The sequence below is a fragment of the Narcine bancroftii genome, chromosome 4 (assembly GCF_036971445.1).
Source record: "Narcine bancroftii isolate sNarBan1 chromosome 4, sNarBan1.hap1, whole genome shotgun sequence".
Taxonomy (NCBI): domain Eukaryota; kingdom Metazoa; phylum Chordata; class Chondrichthyes; order Torpediniformes; family Narcinidae; genus Narcine; species Narcine bancroftii.
The window spans coordinates 35,290,177-35,310,619 of record NC_091472.1 but is presented as its reverse complement, the minus strand read 5'-3'; the positions used below and the strand labels follow the sequence as shown (position 1 = coordinate 35,310,619).

The following is a 20,443-nucleotide window of genomic DNA, read 5'->3' as shown; positions in this document are numbered from 1 at the left end:
ATAACCGACCCCAGATCTTCAATTTCATAACCGTAACTGGATCTTCAATTTAATAATTGTACCTTGATCTTCAATTTAATATCTATGCCTAGATCTTCAATTTAATAATCGTAACTAGATCTTCATTTTAATAACCATACCTAGATCTTCAATTTAATAACCGACCCTAGATCTTCAATCTAATAACCGTACGTAGTCCTTCAATTTAATAACCGTACCTAGATCTTCAATTCAATACCCTAACTAGATCTTGAATTTAAAAACCGACCCCTGATCTTCAATTTAATAACCGTCCATAGATCTTCAATTTAGTAACAGACCCCAGATCTTCAATTTAATAACCGTAGATAGATCTTCAATTTAATAACCGACCCTAGATCTTCAATTTAATAACCGTACCTTGATCTTTTATTTAATAATCGTAACTAGATCATCAATTTAATAACCGTACCTAGATCTTCAATTCAATAACCGTAATTAGATCTTCAATTTAAAATCTGACACTTGATCTTTAATTTAATAACCGTACATAGATCTTCAATTTAATAACCGACCCTAGATCTTTAATTTATTAACCGTACCTATGTCATTAATTTAATAACCGACCCTAGATTTTCAATTTAATAACTGTACCTACATCTTCAATTTAATAATCGTAACTAGATCTTCAATTTAATAACTGACCCTAGATATTCAATTCAATAACCGTACCTAGATCTTCAATTTAATAACCGACCCTTGATCTTCAATTTAATAACTGTAACTAGATCTTCAATTCAATAACTGTACCTACATCTTCAATTTAATAATCGTAACTAGATCTTCAAATTAATAACTGACCCTATATCTTCAATTTAATAAATGTACCTCAATCTTCTATTTAATAATCATAACAAGATCTTCAATTTAATAACTGTATCCAGATCTTCAATTCAATAACCGTAACTAGATCTTCAATGTAATATCTGACACTTGATCTTTAATTTAATAACTGTACATAGATCTTCAATTTATTAACTGTCCCTAGATCTTCAATTTAATAACCATAACTAGATCTTCAATTCAATAACCATACCTCGATCTTCAATTCAATAACCATACCAAGATCTTCAATTTAATAACCGTACCTAGATCTTCAATTTAATAACTGTACCTAGATCTTCAATTTAATAATCATAATTTGATCTTCAATTTAATAACCGACCCTAGATCTTCAATTTAATAATCGTAACTAGATCTTTAATTTAATAACCGTACCTAGATCTTCAATTTAAAAACTGACACCAGATCTTAAATTTAATAACCGAACCCAGATTTTCAATTTAATACCCGACCCCAGATCTTCAATTTAATAACTGACCCTAGATCTTCAATTTAATAACTGACCCTAGATCTTCAATTTAATAACCGTACCTTGATGTTCTATTTAATAATAGTAACTAGAACTTCAATTTAATAAAAGTATCCAGATCTTCAATTTAATAACCGACCCTAGATCTTCAATCTAATAACCGTACCTAGTCCTTCAATATAATAACCGTACCTAGATCTTCAATTTAATAATCGTAACTAGATCTTCAATTCAATAACGGTACCTAGATCTTCAATTCAATAACCGTACCGAGATCTTCAATTTAATAACCATACCTAGATCTTCAATTTAATAACTGTACCTACATCTTCAATTCAATAATTGTAACTAGATATTCAATTTAATAAACGTACCATGATCTTCTATTTAATAATCGTAACTAGCTCTTCAATTTAATAACTGACCCTAGATCTTCAATTCAATAACCGTACCTAGATTTTCAATTTAATAAGCGACCCTTGATCTTCAATTCAATAACTGTACCTACATCTTCAATTTAATAATCGTAACTAGATCTTCAAATTAATAACTGACCCTAGATCTTCAATTTAATAAACGTACCTCAATCTTCTATTTAATAATCATAACAAGATCTTCAATTTAATAACCGTAATTAGATCTTCAATTTAATAACCGTACATAGATCTTCAATTTAATAACCCTAACTAGATCTTCAATATAATAACCGACCCTAGATCTTCAATTTAATAAACATACCACGATCTTCTATTTAATAATCGTAACTAGATCTTCAATTTAATAAACGTACATAGATCTTCAATTTAATAAACGTACATAGATCTTCAATTCAATAACCTACCCCTGATCTGCAATTTAATAACCGTACATAGATCTTCAATTAAATAACAGACCCTAGATCTTCAATTCAATAACCGAACCTAGATCTTCAATTCAATAACCGACCCTAGATCTTCAATTTAATAACCGACCCCTAATCTGCAATTTAATAACCGTACATAGATCTTCAATTAAATAACAGACCCTAGATCTTCAATTTAATAACCGTACCTATATCTTCAATTTAATAATCGTAACTAGATCTTCAATTTAATAACCGACCCTAGATCTTCAATTTAATAACCGGACCTAGATCTTCAATTTTATAACCATAACTAGATCTTAATTTAATAATCGTAATTTCATCTTCAATTTAATAACCAACACTAGATCTTCAGTTTAATAATCGTAACTAGATCTTCAATTTAAAAACCGTACCTTGATCTTCAATAAATAACCGACCCCAGATCTTCAATTTCATAACCGTAACTGGATCTTCAATTTAATAATCGTACCTTGATCTTCAATTTAATATCTATGCCTAGATCTTCAATTTAATAATCGTAACTAGATCTTCATTTTAATAAACATACCTAGATCTTCAATTTAATAACCGACCCTAGATCTTCAATCTAATAACCGTACGTAGTCCTTCAATTTAATAACCGTACCTAGATCTTCAATTCAATACCCTAACTAGATCTTGAATTTAAAAACCGACCACTGATCTTCAATTTAATAACCGTACATAGATCTTCAATTTAATAACAGACCCCAGATCTTCAATTTAATAACCGTAGATAGATCTTCAATTTAATAACCGACCCTAGATCTTCAATTTAATAACCGTACCTTGATCTTTTATTTAATAATCGTAACTAGATCTTCAATTTAATAACCGTACCTAGATCTTCAATTCAATAACCGTAATTAGATCTTCAATTTAATATCTGACACTTGATCTTTAATTTAATAACCGTACATAGATCTTCAATTTAATAACCGACCCTAGATCTTTAATTTATTAACCGTACCTATGTCTTTAATTTAATAACCGACCCTACATCTTCAATTTAATAATCGTAACTAGATCTTCAATTTAATAACTGACCCTAGATCTTCAATTCAATAACCGTACCTAGATCTTCAATTTAATAACCGACCCTTGATCTTCAATTTAATAACCGACCCTTGATCTTCAATTTAATAACTGTAACTAGATCTTCAATTCAATAACTGTACCTACATCTTCAATTTAATAATCGTAACTAGATCTTCAAATTAATAACTGACCCTATATCTTCAATTTAATAAACGTACCTCAATCTTCTATTTAATAATCATAACAAGATCTTCAATTTAATAACTGTATCCAGATCTTCAATTCAATAACCCTAACTAGATCTTCAATTTAATATCCGACACTTGATCTTTAATTTAATAACCGTATATAGATCTTTAATTTATTAACCGTACCTATATCTTCAATTTAATAACTGACCCTAGATCTTCAATTCAATAACCCAACCTAGATCTTCAATTCAATAACCGACCCTAGATCTTCAATTTAATAACCGACCAGTGATTTTCAATTTAATAACTGTAACTGGATCTTCAATTTAATAACTGACCCTTGATCTTCAATTTAATAACCGACCCTTGATGTTCAATTTAATAACTGTAACTAGATCTTCAATTTATAATAGTACCTAGATCTTCAATTTAATAACCATAACTGGATCTTCAATTTAATAACCGACCCTAGATCTTCAATTTAATAACCGTACATAGATCTTCAATTTAATAACCGACCCTAGATCTTTAATTTATTAACAGTACCTATATCTTCAATTTAATAACCGACCCTAGATCTTCAATTTAATAACCATACCTAGATCTTCAATTTAATAACCATACCTAGATCTTCAATTTAATAACCGTAACTAGATCTTCAATTTAATATCTGACACTTGATCTTTAATTTAATAACTGTACATAGATCTTCAATTTAATAACCGAACCTAGATCTTTAATTTATTAACCGTACCTCTATCTTTATTTTAATAACCGACCCTAGATCTTCAATTTAATAACCGTAACTAGATCTTCAATTTTATTACCGTACCTAGATGTTCAATTTAATAACCATAACTATATTTTCAATTTAATAACTGACCCTTGATCTTCAATTTAATAACCGACCCTTGACCTTCAATTTAATAACTGACTCTAGATCTTCAATTTAATAACCGTACCTAGATCTTCAATTTAATAACCGTACCTAGATCTTTAATTTAATAGCCATAACTGGATCTTCAATTTAATAACCGAGCCTAGATCTTCAATTCAATAACCGTAACTAGATCTTCAATTTAATATCTGACACTTGATCTTTAATTTAATAACTGTACATAGACCTTCAATTTAATAACTGACCCTAGATCTTTAATTTATTAACTGTACCTATATCTTTAATTTAATAACCGACCCTAGATCTTCAATTTAATAACGGTAACTAGATCTTCAATTTTATTACCGTACCTAAATCTTCAATTTAATAACCATAAATATATTTTCAATTTAATAACTGACCCTTGATCTTCAATTTAATAACCGACCCTTGATTTTCAATTTAATAACTAACCCTAGATCTTCAATTTAATAACCGTACCTAGATCTTCAATTTAATAACCGTACATAGATCTTCAATTTAATAACCGACCCTAGATCTTTAATTTATTAACAGTACCTATATCTTCAATTTAATAACCGACCCCAGATCTTCAATTTAATAACCATACCTAGATCTTCAATTTAATAACCATACCTAGATCTTCAATTTAATAACCGTAACTAGATCTTCAATTTAATATCTGACACTTGATCTTTAATTTAATAACTGTACATAGATCTTCAATTTAATAACCGACCCTAGATCTTTAATTTATTAACCGTACCTATATCTTTATTTTAATAACCGACCCTAGATCTTCAATTTAATAACCGTAACTAGATCTTCAATTTTATTACCGTACCTAGATCTTCAATTTAATAACCATAACTATATATTCAATTTAATAACTGACCCTTGATCTTCAATTTAATAACTGACCCTTGATCTTCAATTTAATAACTGACCCTAGATCTTCAATTTAATAACCGTATCTAAATCTTCAATTTAATAACCGTACCTAGATCTTTAATTTAATAGCCATAACTGGATCTTCAATTTAATAACCGACCCTAGATCTTCAATTTTATAACCGTCCCCAGATCTTCAATTTTATAACCATACCTAGATCTTCAATTTAATAACCATACCTAAATCTTCAATTTAATAACCGTACCTAGATCTTCAATTCAATAACCGTAACTAGATCTTCAATTTAATATCTGACACTTGATCTTTAATTTAATAACTGTACATAGATCTTCAATTTAATAACCGACCCTAGACCTCTAATTTATTAACCGTACCTATGTCATTAATTTAATAACCGACCCTAGATCTTCAATTTAATAACTGTACCTACATCTTCAATTTAATAATCGTAACTAGATCTTCAATTTAATAACTGACCCTAGATATTCAATTCAATAACCGTACCTAGATCTTCAATTTAATAACCGACCCTTGATCTTCAATTTAATAACTGTAACTAGATCTTCAATTCAATAACTGTACCTACATCTTCAATTTAATAATCGTAACTAGATCTTCAAATTAATAACTGACCCTATATCTTCAATTTAATAAATGTACCTCAATCTTCTATTTAATAATCATAACAAGATCTTCAATTTAATAACTGTATCCAGATCTTCAATTCAATAACCGTAACTAGATCTTCAATGTAATATCTGACACTTGATCTTTAATTTAATAACTGTAGATAGATCTTCAATTTATTAACTGTCCCTAGATCTTCAATTTAATAACCATAACTAGATCTTCAATTCAATAACCATACCTCGATCTTCAATTCAATAACCATACCAAGATCTTCCATTTAATAACCGTACCTAGATCTTCAATTTAATAACTGTACCTACATCTTCAATTTAATAATCATAATTTGATCTTCAATTTAATAACCGACCCTAGATCTTCAATTTAATAATCGTAACTAGATCTTTAATTTAATAACCGTACCTAGATCTTCAATTTAAAAACTGACGCCAGATCTTAATTTAATAACCGAACCCAGATTTTCAATTTAATACCCGACCCCAGATCTTCAATTTAATAACTGACCCTAGATCTTCAATTTAATAACTGACCCTAGATCTTCAATTTAATAACCGTACCTTGATGTTCTATTTAATAATAGTAACTAGAACTTCAATTTAATAAAAGTATCCAGATCTTCAATTTAATAACCGACCCTAGATCTTCAATCTAATAACCGTACCTAGTCCTTCAATATAATAACCGTACCTAGATCTTCAATTTAATAATCGTAACTAGATCTTCAATTCAATAACGGTACCTAGATCTTCAATTCAATAACCGTACCTAGATCTTCAATTTAATAACCATACCTAGATCTTCAATTTAATAACTGTACCTACATCTTCAATTCAATAATTGTAACTAGATATTCAATTTAATAAACGTACCATGATCTTCTATTTAATAATCGTAACAAGCTCTTCAATTTAATAACTGACCCTAGATCTTCAATTCAATAACCGTACCTAGATCTTCAATTTAATAAGCGACCCTTGATCTTCAATTTAAGAACTGTAACTGGATCTTCAATTCAATAACTGTACCTACATCTTCAATTTAATAATCGTAACTAGATCTTCAAATTAATAACTGACCCTAGATCTTCAATTTAATAAACGTACCTCAATCTTCTATTTAATGATCATAACAAGATCTTCAATTTAATAACCGTACATAGATTTTCAATTTAATAACCCTAACTAGATCTTCAATATAATAACCCTAACTAGATCTTCAATATAATAACCGACCCTAGATCTTCAATTTAATAAACATACCACGATCTTCTATTTAATAATCATAACTAGATCTTCAATTTAATAAACGTACATAGATCTTCAATTTAATAAACGTACATAGATCTTCAATTTAATAACCTACCCCTGATCTGCAATTTAATAACCGTACATAGATCTTCAATTAAATAACAGACCCTAGATCTTCAATTCAATAACCGAACCTAGATCTTCAATTCAATAACCGACCCTAGATCTTCAATTTAATAACCGACCCCTAATCTGCAATTTAATAACCGTACATAGATCTTCAATTAAATAACAGACCCTAGATCTTCAATTTAATAACCGTACCTATATCTTCAATTTAATAATCGTAACTAGATCTTCAATTTAATAACCGACCCTAGATCTTCAATTTAATAACCGGACCTAGATCTTCAATTTTATAACCATAACTAGATCTTAATTTAATAATCGTAATTTCATCTTCAATTTAATAACCAACACTAGATCTTCAGTTTAATAATCGTAACTAGATCTTCAATTTAAAAACCGTACCTTGATCTTCAATTAATAACCGACCCCAGATCTTCAATTTCATAACCGTAACTGGATCTTCAATTTAATAATCGTACCTTGATCTTCAATTTAATATCTATGCCTAGATCTTCAATTTAATAATCGTAACTAGATCTTCATTTTAATAAACATACCTAGATCTTCAATTTAATAACCGACCCTAGATCTTCAATCTAATAACCGTACGTAGTCCTTCAATTTAATAACCGTACCTAGATCTTCAATTCAATACCCAAACTAGATCTTGAATTTAAAAACCGACCCCTGATCTTCAATTTAATAACCGTACATAGATCTTCAATTTAATAACAGACCCCAGATCTTCAATTTAATAACCGTAGATAGATCTTCAATTTAATAACCGACCCTAGATCTTCAATTTAATAACCGTACCTTGATCTTTTATTTAATAATCGTAACTAGATCTTCAATTTAATAACCGTACCTAGATCTTCAATTCAATAACCGTAATTAGATCTTCAATTTAATATCTGACACTTGATCTTTAATTTAATAACCGTACATAGATCTTCAATTTAATAACCGACCCTAGATCTTTAATTTATTAACCGTACCTATGTCTTTAATTTAATAACCGACCCTACATCTTCAATTTAATAATCGTAACTAGATCTTCAATTTAATAACTGACCCTAGATCTTCAATTCAATAACCGTACCTAGATCTTCAATTTAATAACCGACCCTTGATCTTCAATTTAATAACTGTAACTAGATCTTCAATTCAATAACTGTACCTACATCTTCAATTTAATAATCGTAACTAGATCTTCAAATTAATAACTGACCCTATATCTTCAATTTAATAAACGTACCTCAATCTTCTATTTAATAATCATAACAAGATCTTCAATTTAATAACTGTATCCAGATCTTCAATTCAATAACCGTAACTAGATCTTCAATTTAATATCCGACACTTGATCTTTAATTTAATAACCGTATATAGATCTTTAATTTATTATCCGTACCTATATCTTCAATTTAATAACTGACCCTAGATCTTCAATTCAATAACCCAACCTAGATCTTCAATTCAATAACCGACCCTAGATCTTCAATTTAATAACCGACCAGTGATTTTCAATTTAATAACTGTAACTGGATCTTCAATTTAATAACTGACCCTTGATCTTCAATTTAATAACCGACCCTTGATCTTCAATTTAATAACTGTAACTAGATCTTCAATTTATAATAGTACCTAGATCTTCAATTTAATAACAGTAACTGGATCTTCAATTTAATAACCGACCCTAGATCTTCAATTTAATAACCGTACATAGATCTTCAATTTAATAACCGACCCTAGATCTTTAATTTATTAACAGTACCTATATCTTCAATTTAATAACCGACCCTAGATCTTCAATTTAATAACCATACCTAGATCTTCAATTTAATAACCATACCTAGATCTTCAATTTAATAACCGTAACTAGATCTTCAATTTAATATCTGACACTTGATCTTTAATTTAATAACTGTACATAGATCTTCAATTTAATAACCGAACCTAGATCTTTAATTTATTAACCGTACCTATATCTTTATTTTAATAACCGACCCTAGATCTTCAATTTAATAACCGTAACTAGATCTTCAATTTTATTACCGTACCTAGATGTTCAATTTAATAACCATAACTATATTTTCAATTTAATAACTGACCCTTGATCTTCAATTTAATAACCGACCCTTGACCTTCAATTTAATAACTGACTCTAGATCTTCAATTTAATAACCGTACCTAGATCTTCAATTTAATAACCGTACCTAGATCTTTAATTTAATAGCCATAACTGGATCTTCAATTTAATAACCGAGCCTAGATCTTCAATTCAATAACCGTAACTAGATCTTCAATTTAATATCTGACACTTGATCTTTAATTTAATAACTGTACATAGACCTTCAATTTAATAACTGACCCTAGATCTTTAATTTATTAACTGTACCTATATCTTTAATTTAATAACCGACCCTAGATCTTCAATTTAATAACGGTAACTAGATCTTCAATTTTATTAGGGTACCTAAATCTTCAATTTAATAACCATAAATATATTTTCAATTTAATAACTGACCCTTGATCTTCAATTTAATAACCGACCCTTGATCTTCAATTTAATAACTAACCCTAGATCTTCAATTTAATAACCGTACCTAGATCTTCAATTTAATAACCGTACATAGATCTTCAATTTAATAACCGACCCTAGATCTTTAATTTATTAACAGTACCTATATCTTCAATTTAATAACCGACCCCAGATCTTCAATTTAATAACCATACCTAGATCTTCAATTTAATAACCATACCTAGATCTTCAATTTAATAACCGTAACTAGATCTTCAATTTAATATCTGACACTTGATCTTTAATTTAATAACTGTACATAGATCTTCAATTTAATAACCGACCCTAGATCTTTAATTTATTAACCGTACCTATATCTTTATTTTAATAACCAACCCTAGATCTTCAATTTAATAACCGTAACTAGATCTTCAATTTTATTACCGTACCTAGATCTTCAATTTAATAACCATAACTATATATTCAATTTAATAACTGACCCTTGATCTTCAATTTAATAACTGACCCTTGATCTTCAATTTAATAACTGACCCTAGATCTTCAATTTAATAACCGTATCTAGATCTTCAATTTAATAAACGTACCTAGATCTTTAATTTAATAGCCATAACTGGATCTTCAATTTTATAACCGTCCCCAGATCTTCAATTTTATAACCATACCTAGATCTTCAATTTAATAACCATACCTAAATCTTCAATTTAATAACCGTACCTAGATCTTCAATTTAATAACCGTAACTAGATCTTCAATTTTATTACCGTACCTAGATCTTCAATTTAATAACCATAACTATATTTTCAATTTAATAACTGACCCTTGATCTTCAATTTAATAACCGACCCTTGATCTTCAATTTAATAACTGACCCTAGATCTTCAATTTAATAACCGTACCTAGATCTTCAATTTAATAACCGTACCTAGATCTGTAATTTAATAGCCATAACTCGATCTTCAATTTAATAACCGTACCTTGATCTTCAATTTAATAATCGTAACTAGAACTTCAATTTAATAACTGTATTCAGATCTTCAATTTAATAACCGTAACTAGATCTTCAATTTAATAGCCATAACTGGATCTTCAATTTTATAACCGTCCCCAGATCTTCAATTTTATAACCATACCTAGATCTTCAATTTAATAACCATACCTAAATCTTCAATTTAATAACCGTACCTAGATCTTCAATTTAATAACCGTACCTAGATCTTCAATTTAATATCTGACACTTGATCTTTAATTTAATAACTGTACATAGATCTTCAATTTAATAACCGACCCTAGATCTTTAATTTATTAACCGTACCTATATCTTTATTTTAATAACCGACCCTAGATCTTCAATTTAATAACCGTAACTAGATCTTCAATTTTATTACCGTACCTAGATCTTCAATTTAATAACCATAACTATATTTTCAATTTAATAACTGACCCTTGATCTTCAATTTAATAACCGACCCTTGATCTTCAATTTAATAACTGACCCTAGATCTTCAATTTAATAACCGTACCTAGATCTTCAATTTAATAACCGTACCTAGATCTGTAATTTAATAGCCATAACTCGATCTTCAATTTAATAACCGTACCTTGATCTTCAATTTAATAATCGTAACTAGAACTTCAATTTAATAACTGTATTCAGATCTTCAATTTAATAACCGTAACTAGATCTTCAATTTAATATCCGTCACTTGATCTTTAATTTAATAACCGTACATAGATCTTCAATTTAATAAGCGACCCTAGATCTTTAATTTATTAACCGTACCTATATCTTCAATTTAATAACCGACCCTAGATCTTCAATTTAATAACCGTACCTCGATCTTCAATTTAATAACCATACCTAGATCTTCAATTTAATAACCGTACCTAGATCTTCAATTTAATAACCATACCTAGATCTTCAATTTAATAACCGTACCTAGATCTTCAATTTAATAACCGTACCTAGATCTTCAATTCAATAACCGTACATAGATCTTCAATTTAATAACCGACCCTAGATCTTTAATTTATTAACCGTACCTATGTCTTTAATTTAATAACCGACCCTAGATCTTCAATTTAATAACTGTAACTAGATCTTCAATTTTATTACCGTCCTAGATCTTCAATTTAATAACCATAACTAGATTTTCAATTTAATAACTGTAACTGGATCTTCAATTTAATAACTGACCCTTGATCTTCAATTTAATAACCGACACTTGATCTTCAATTTAATAACTGTAACTAGATCTTCAATTTATAATAGTACCTAGATCTTCAATTTAATAACCGTAACTGGATCTTCAATTTAATAATCGACCCTAGATCTTTAATTTAATAACCGTACATAGATCTTCAATTTAATAACCGACCCTAGATCTTTAATTTATTAACAGTACCTATATCTTCAATTTAATAACCGACCCTAGATCTTCAATTTAATAACCATACCTAGATCTTCAATTTAATAACCATACCTAGATCTTCAATTTAATAACCGTAACTAGATCTTCAATTTAATATCTGACACTTGATCTTTAATTTAATAACTGTACATAGATCTTCAATTTAATAACTGACCCTAGATCTTTAATTTATTAACCGTACCTATATCTTTATTTTAATAACCGACACTAGATCTTCAATTTAATAACCGTAACTAGATCTTCAATTTTATTACCGTACCTAGATCTTCAATTCAATAACCGTAATTAGATCTTCAATTTAATATCTGACACTTGATCTTTAATTTAATAACCGTACATAGATCTTCAATTTAATAACCGACCCTAGATCTTTAATTTATTAACCGTACCTATGTCTTTAATTTAATAACCGACCCTAGATCTTCAATTTAATAACTGTAACAAGATCTTCAATTTTATTATCGTCCTAGATCTTCAATTTAATAACCATAACTAGATTTTCAATTTAATAACTGTAACTGGATCTTCAATTTAATAACTGACCCTTGATCTTCAATTTAATAACCGACCCTTGATCTTCAATTTAATAACTGTAACTAGATCTTCAATTTATAATAGTACCTAGATCTTCAATTTAATAACCGTAACTGGATCTTCAATTTAATAACCGACCCTTGATCTTCAATTTAATAACTGACTCTAGATCTTCAATTTAATAACCGTACCTCGATCTTCAATTTAATAACCGTACCTAGATCTTTAATTTAATAGCCATAAATGGATCTTCAATTTAATAACCATACCTAGATCTTCAATTCAATAACCGTAACTAGATCTTCAATTTAATATCTGACACTTGATCTTTAATTTAATAACTGTACATAGACCTTCAATTTAATAACTGACCCTAGATCTTTAATTTATTAACTGTACCTATATCTTTAATTTAATAACCGACCCTAGATCTTCAATTTAATAACGGTAACTAGATCTTCAATTTTATTACCGTACCTAAATCTTCAATTTAATAACCATAACTATATTTTCAATTTAATAACTGACCCTTGATCTTCAATTTAATAACCGACCCTTGATCTTCAATTTAATAACTGACCCTAGATCTTCAATTTAATAACCGTACCTAGATCTTCAATTTAATAACCGTACATAGATCTTAAATTTAATAACCGACCCTAGATCTTTAATTTATTAACAGTACCTATATCTTCAATTTAATAACCGACCCTAGATCTTCAATTTAATAACCATAACTAGATCTTCAATTTAATAACCATACCTTGATCTTCTATTTAATAATCGTAACTAGAACTTCAATTTAATAAACGTACCTAGATCTTCAATTTAATAACTGACCCTAGATCTTCAATTCAATAACCGAACCTAGATCTTCAATTCAATAACCGACCCTAGATCTTCAATTTAATAACCGACCACTGATTTTCAATTTAATAACCGTACATAGATCTTCAATTAAATAACAGACCCTAGATCTTCAATTTAATAACCGTACCTAGATCTTCAATTTAATAATCATAACTAGATCTTCAATTTAATAACCGACCCTAGATCTTCAATTTAATAACCGGACCTAGATCTTCAATTTTATAACCATAACTAGATCTTAATTTAATAATCGTAATTTGATATTCAATTTAATAACCAACACTAGATCTTCAGTTTAATAATCGTAACTAGATCTTCAATTTAAAAACCGTACCTTGATCTTCAATTAATAACCGACCCCAGATCTTCAATTTCATAACCGTAACTGGATCTTCAATTTAATAATCGTACCTTGATCTTCAATTTAATATCTATGCCTAGATCTTCAATTTAATAATCGTAACTAGATCTTCATTTTAATAACCATACCTAGATCTTCAATTTAATAACTGACCCTAGATCTTCAATCTAATAACCGTACGTAGACCTTCAATTTAATAACCGTACCTGGATCTTCAATTCAATACCCTAACTAGATCTTGAATTTAATAACCGACCCCTGATCTTCAATTTAATAACCGTACATAGATCTTCAATTTAATAACAGACCCCAGATCTTCAATTTAATAACCGTAGATAGATCTTCAATTTAATAACCGACCCTAGATCTTCAATTTAATAACCGTACCTTGATCTTTTATTTAATAATCGTATCTAGATCTTCAATTTAATAACCGCACCTATATCTTCAATTTAATAACCATACCTAAATCTTCAATTCAATAACCGTAACTAGATCTTCAATGTAATATCTGACACTTGATCTTTAATATAATAACTGTACATAGATCTTCAATTTAATAATGACCCTAGATCTTCAATTTAATAACCGTACCTTGATCTTCTATTTAATAATCGTAACTAGAACTTCAATTTAATAACTGTATCCAGATCTTCAATTTAATAACCGTAACTAGATCTTCAATTTAATATCCGTCACTTGATCTTTAATTTAATAACCGTACATAGATCTTCAATTTAATAAGCGACCCTAGATCTTTAATTTATGAACCGTACCTATATCTTCAATTTAATAACCGACCCTAGATCTTCAATTTAATAACCGTACCTAGATCTTCAATTTAATAACCATACCTAGATCTTCAATTTAATAACCGTACCTAGATCTTCAATTCAATAACCGTAATTAGATCTTCAATTTAATATCTGACAATTGATCTTTAATTTAATAACCGTACATAGATCTTCAATTTAATAGCCGACCCTAGATCTTCAATTTAATAACTGTAACTAGATCTTCAATTTTATTACCGTCCTAGATCATCAATTTAATAACCATAACTAGATTTTCAATTTAATAACTGTAACTGGATCTTCAATTTAATAACTGACCCTTGATCTTCAATTTAATAACCGACCCTTGATCTTCAATTTAATAACTGTAACTAGATCTTCAATTTATAATAGTACCTAGATCTTCAATTTAATATCCGTAACTGGATCTTCAATTTAATAACCGTCCCTAGATCTTCAATTTAATAACCATAACTAGATCTTTAATTTAATAACCGTACATAGATCTTCAATTTAATAACCGACCCTAGATCTTTAATTTATTAACAGTACCTATATCTTCAATTTAATAACCGACCCTAGATCTTCAATTTAATAACCATACCTAGATCTTCAATTTAATAACCATACCTAGATCTTCAATTTAATAACCATAACTAGATCTTCAATTTAATATCTGACACTTGATCTTTAATTTAATAACTGTACATAGATCTTCAATTTAATAACCGACCCTAGATCTTTCATTTATTAACCGTACCTATGTCTTTAATTTAATAACCGACCCTAGATCTTCAATTTAATAACTGTAACTAGATCTTCAATTTTATTACCGTCCTAGATCTTCAATTTAATAACCATAACTAGATTTTCAATTTAATAACTGTAACTGGATCTTCAATTTAATAACCGACCCTTGATCTTCAATTTAATAACTGTAACTAGATCTTCAATTTAATAACCGTACCTAGATCTTCAATTTAATAACCGTAACTGGATCTTCAATTTAATAACCGACCCTAGATCTTCAATTTAATAACCATACCTAGATCTTCAATTTAATAACCATACCTAGATCTTCAATTTAATAACCGTAACTAGATCTTCAATTTAATATCTGACACTTGATCTTTAATTTAATAACTGTAGATATATCTTCAATTTAATAACCGACCCTAGATCTTAATTTATTAACCGTACCTATATCTTTATTTTAATAACCGACCCTAGATCTTCAATTTAATAACCGTAACTAGATCTTCAATTTTATTACCATACCTAGATCTTCAATTTAATAACCATAACTATATTTTCAATTTAATAACTGACCCTTGATCTTCAATTTAATAACCGACCCTTGATCCTCAATTTAATAACTGACCCTAGATCTTCAATTTAATAACCGTACCTAGATCTTCAATTTAATAACCGTACCTAGATCTTTAATTTAATAGCCATAACTGGATCTTCAATTTAATAACCGACCCTAGATCTTCAATTTTATAACCGTCCCCAGATCTTCAATTTTATAACCATACCTAGATCTTCAATTTAATAACCATACCTAGATCTTCAATTTAATAACCGTACCTAGATCTTCAATTCAATAACCGTAACTAGATCTTCAATTTAATATCTGACACTTGATCTTTAATTTAATAACTGTACATAGATCTTCAATTTAATAACCGACCCTAGATCTTTAATTTATTAACCGTACCTATATCTTTAATTTAATAACCGACCCTATATCTTCAATTTAATAACCGTAACTAGATCTTCAATTTTATTACCGTACCTAGATCTTCAATTTAATAACCATAACTAGCTTTTCAATTTAATAACTGTAACTGGATCTTCAATTTAATAACTGACCCTTGATCTTCAATTTAATAACCGACCCTTGATCTTCAATTTAATAAGTGGCCCTAGATCTTCAATTTAATAACCGTACCTAGATCTTCAATTTAATAACCGTACCTAGATCTTTAATTTAATAGCCATAACTGGATCTTCAATTTAATAACCGACCCTAGATCTTCAATTTTATAACCGTACCTAGATCTTCAATTCAATAACCGTCCCCAGATCTTCAATTTAATAACCGTACCTAGATCTTCAATTTAATAACCGTACATAGATCTTCAATTTAATGATCGTAATAGATCTACAATTTAATAATCGACCCTAGATCTTCAATTTAATAACCGTACCTAGATATTCAATTGAATAATCGTCCCGAGATCTTCAATTTAATAATCGTACCTAGATCTTCAAGATCTTACATTTAATAACCGACCCCAGATTTTCAATTTAATAACCGACCCCAGAACTTCAATTTAATAACTGACCCTAGATCTTCAATTTAATAACCGTAACTGGATCTTCAATTTAATAATTGTACCTTGATCTTCAATTTAATAATTGTACCTTGATCTTCAATTTAATAACCATACTTAGGTCTTCAATTTAATAATCGTAACTAGATCTTCAATTTAATAACCGTAACTGGATCATCAATTTAATAACCGACCCTAGATCTTCAATTTAATAACCGAGCCTAGATCTTCAATTTAATAACCGACCCTAGTTCTTCCATTCAATAACCGTACCTAGATCTTCAATTTAATAACTGTACCTTGATCTTCAATTTAATAACCGACCTTACATCTTCAATTTAATTACCGTACCTAGATCTTCAAATTAAGAACCATAACTAGATCTTCAATTTAATAACCATAACTGGATCTTCAATTTAATAACCGACCCTAGATCTTCAATTTCATAACTGACCCTAGATCTTCAATTTAATAACCGTAACTAGATCTTCAATTTAATATCTGACACTTGATCTTTAATTTAATAACTGTACATAGATCTTCAATTTAATAACCGACCCTAGATCTTTAATTTATTAACCGTACCTATATCTTTATTTTAATAACCGACCCTAGATCTTCAATTTAATAACTGTAACTAGATCTTCAATTTTATTACCGTACCTAGATCTTCAATTTAATAACCATAACTATATTTTCAATTTAATAACTGACCCTTGATCTTAAATTTAATAACCGACCCTTGATCTTCAATTTAATAACTGACCCTAGATCTTCAATTTAATAACCGTACCTAGATCTTCAATTTAATAACCGTACCTAGATCTTTAATTTAATAGCCATAACTGGATCTTCAATTTAATAACCGACCCTAGATCTTCAATTTTATAACCGTCCCCAGATCTTCAATTTTATAACCATACCTAGATCTTCAATTTAATAACCATACCTAGATCTTCAATTTAATAACCGTACCTAGATCTTCAATTTAATGATCGTAATAGATCTACAATTTAATAATCGACCCTAGATCTTCAATTTAATAACCGTACCTAGATCTTCAATTGAATAATCGTCCCAAGATCTTCAATTTAATAATCGTACCTAGATCTTCAATTTAATAACAAACCCCAGATCTTAAATTTAATAACCGACCCCAGATTTTCAATTTAATAACCGACCCCAGAACTTCAATTTAATAACTGACCCTAGATCTTAAATTTAATAACCGTAACTGGATCTTCAATTTAATAATTGTACCTTGATCTTCAATTTAATAACCATACTTAGATCTTCAATTTAATAATCGTAACTAGATCTTCAATTTAATAACCGTAACTGGATCATCAATTTAATAACCGACCCTAGATCTTCAATTTAATATCCGACCCTAGATCTTCAATTTAATAACCGAGCCTAGATCTTCAATTTAATAACCGACCCTAGTTCTTCCATTCAATAACCGTACCTAGATCTTCAATTTAATAACTGTACCTCGATCTTCAATTTAATAACCGTACCTAGATCTTCAATTTAATAACCGTAACTGGATCTTCAATTTAATAACCGACCCTAGATCTTCAATTTAATAACCGAGCCTAGATCTTCAATTTAATAACCCACCCTAGATCTTCAATTTAATAATCGATCCTAGATCTTCAATTTAATAACCATACCTAGATCTTCAGCCTTATTTAACGTGATATCTTTATCGTTTACTGCAACAGATAGTTCATTTTCAGATTTTGAACATCCCCACTCCACCTGAAAAATACAAAAAATAAGAATTTGAGATTTCTGAGATCTTGCGGACTGTTTTGAAACAATAACGGAAAACTCTCGATATAAAGGAATAGCACTTACTTTCATCATGACCATCCCCTGATAAAATGCAGCTAACTTTACAAAGATTACAGGACTTATAAGGGTGTTGTCTTTGATCATTAGGTCACTTTGGCCTTGTAGAGTAAATATGTTATTTCCCTTGGCTGATGACAGCCTGACAATGACATATTCTCCAAGTCCATGAAATGTGTAATCAACTCCATCAAATGTTTTCATGTGCAGGGTTCCATAAACCTGACCTTATAAATAAGAATAGATTTATAAACTATTTATCATTATGCAATATTAATTTTAAATCTATATCCTGTAAAATGCAAATTATTGAGCATCATTCTACTTCAGCTGTTTTCCTGATTGGTTTGATAATAACAAAAATAATAATGATTAATTATGAATTTATTGTCATATACATTGTACAATGTAGATATGCAGCGAAATTCTGACTCGTTGCAGCTGAAAAGGAACCTTATAAAAAGAAATTACAGAACCAACTTTAATAACTACAATAGTATTAATTGAATTATAAAGAAACAAAAAAATATATATAAAAAAGAGAATAAATGCTTAGATTTTCTCATACAGAAAATGTGGATTTGCAAGACCTTTTATGATGTTGGAGCAGTCCCTAATTAGAGTTACAAGGCAGTTCAAGAATTTGAAAACTGGCGGAAATAAACTATTATTGAACCTAGAGGTGCTGGTTTTCAGGCTTCTGTACCTTCTGGCCAAAGGGAGCAGTGAGAAGAGGTTGTGACCAGGGTGATGGGATCCTTTATGATGTTGACTGCCTTCTTAGGCAACATCTCACATCAAACCATTCAATGATTGGATGTCAGATCCTATGATGGACCTGGCTATGTTAGTTATCCTTTCTTTGTTTTCTTTCTTTTCCACGTCACACATCAAACCTACACAGTTCTAGTGTCTGCTAGCAGTTAGCATCATCCTGAATGATCCATCCTCTCATTTTTAACATCTCTTCCTTGCCTATGGGGATTGACAAACTTTGGCAGTTAGAAAATACCACCAATCCACTTGTATGTCCAAAGGTATCCTCAAAACACGCTCTAATAATATTTAAAAATCCCCAGACAGGTCTTCCTCAACCTTAGTGTCCAATGACCCAGTCAGGTTTCAGCCCCAATCTGTGCTGCGTGAGTAAAATCACCTGGGAGGCACTCGGTGCCAAGGGGAAGGGAAATAAAATCAGCCAGGATTTTTGCTTCTGATTGCCATGTCATAAACTGTGCGACATTGTGCAAGATTTACATGCTTTCACTGGTAGCTACATTGCCAAAGAATATGAAGGGGTGGCAAATTATTCAAGGCTATTAGTACATTGGCGAATAATACAGAGAAAAAGTAATGTATCTGTTGGGAACTGTACTTCCCTGATTTATTTCTAGTTCCCAATCTATTGATTCTGTAT

At 29.2% G+C, this 20,443-nt stretch overlaps 1 protein-coding gene across 1 annotated transcript in view; it reads right to left on the bottom strand.

The window, feature by feature from the left end:
* Window positions 1-19,247, bottom strand: part of LOC138762362 (mucin-like protein) — a 76,340-nt gene extending 57,093 nt beyond the window's left edge. Inside the window, exons 1-2 of the mRNA XM_069936131.1 lie at window positions 19,033-19,247; window positions 18,846-18,933 (exon numbers count right to left, since the gene is read on the bottom strand). Of these exons, the coding sequence (XP_069792232.1) occupies window positions 18,846-18,933; window positions 19,033-19,230 (286 nt within the window). The 5' untranslated portion in view covers window positions 19,231-19,247. The remainder of the gene's footprint in view (window positions 1-18,845; window positions 18,934-19,032) is intronic.
* Between the last annotated feature and the right edge of the window lie 1,196 nt (window positions 19,248-20,443).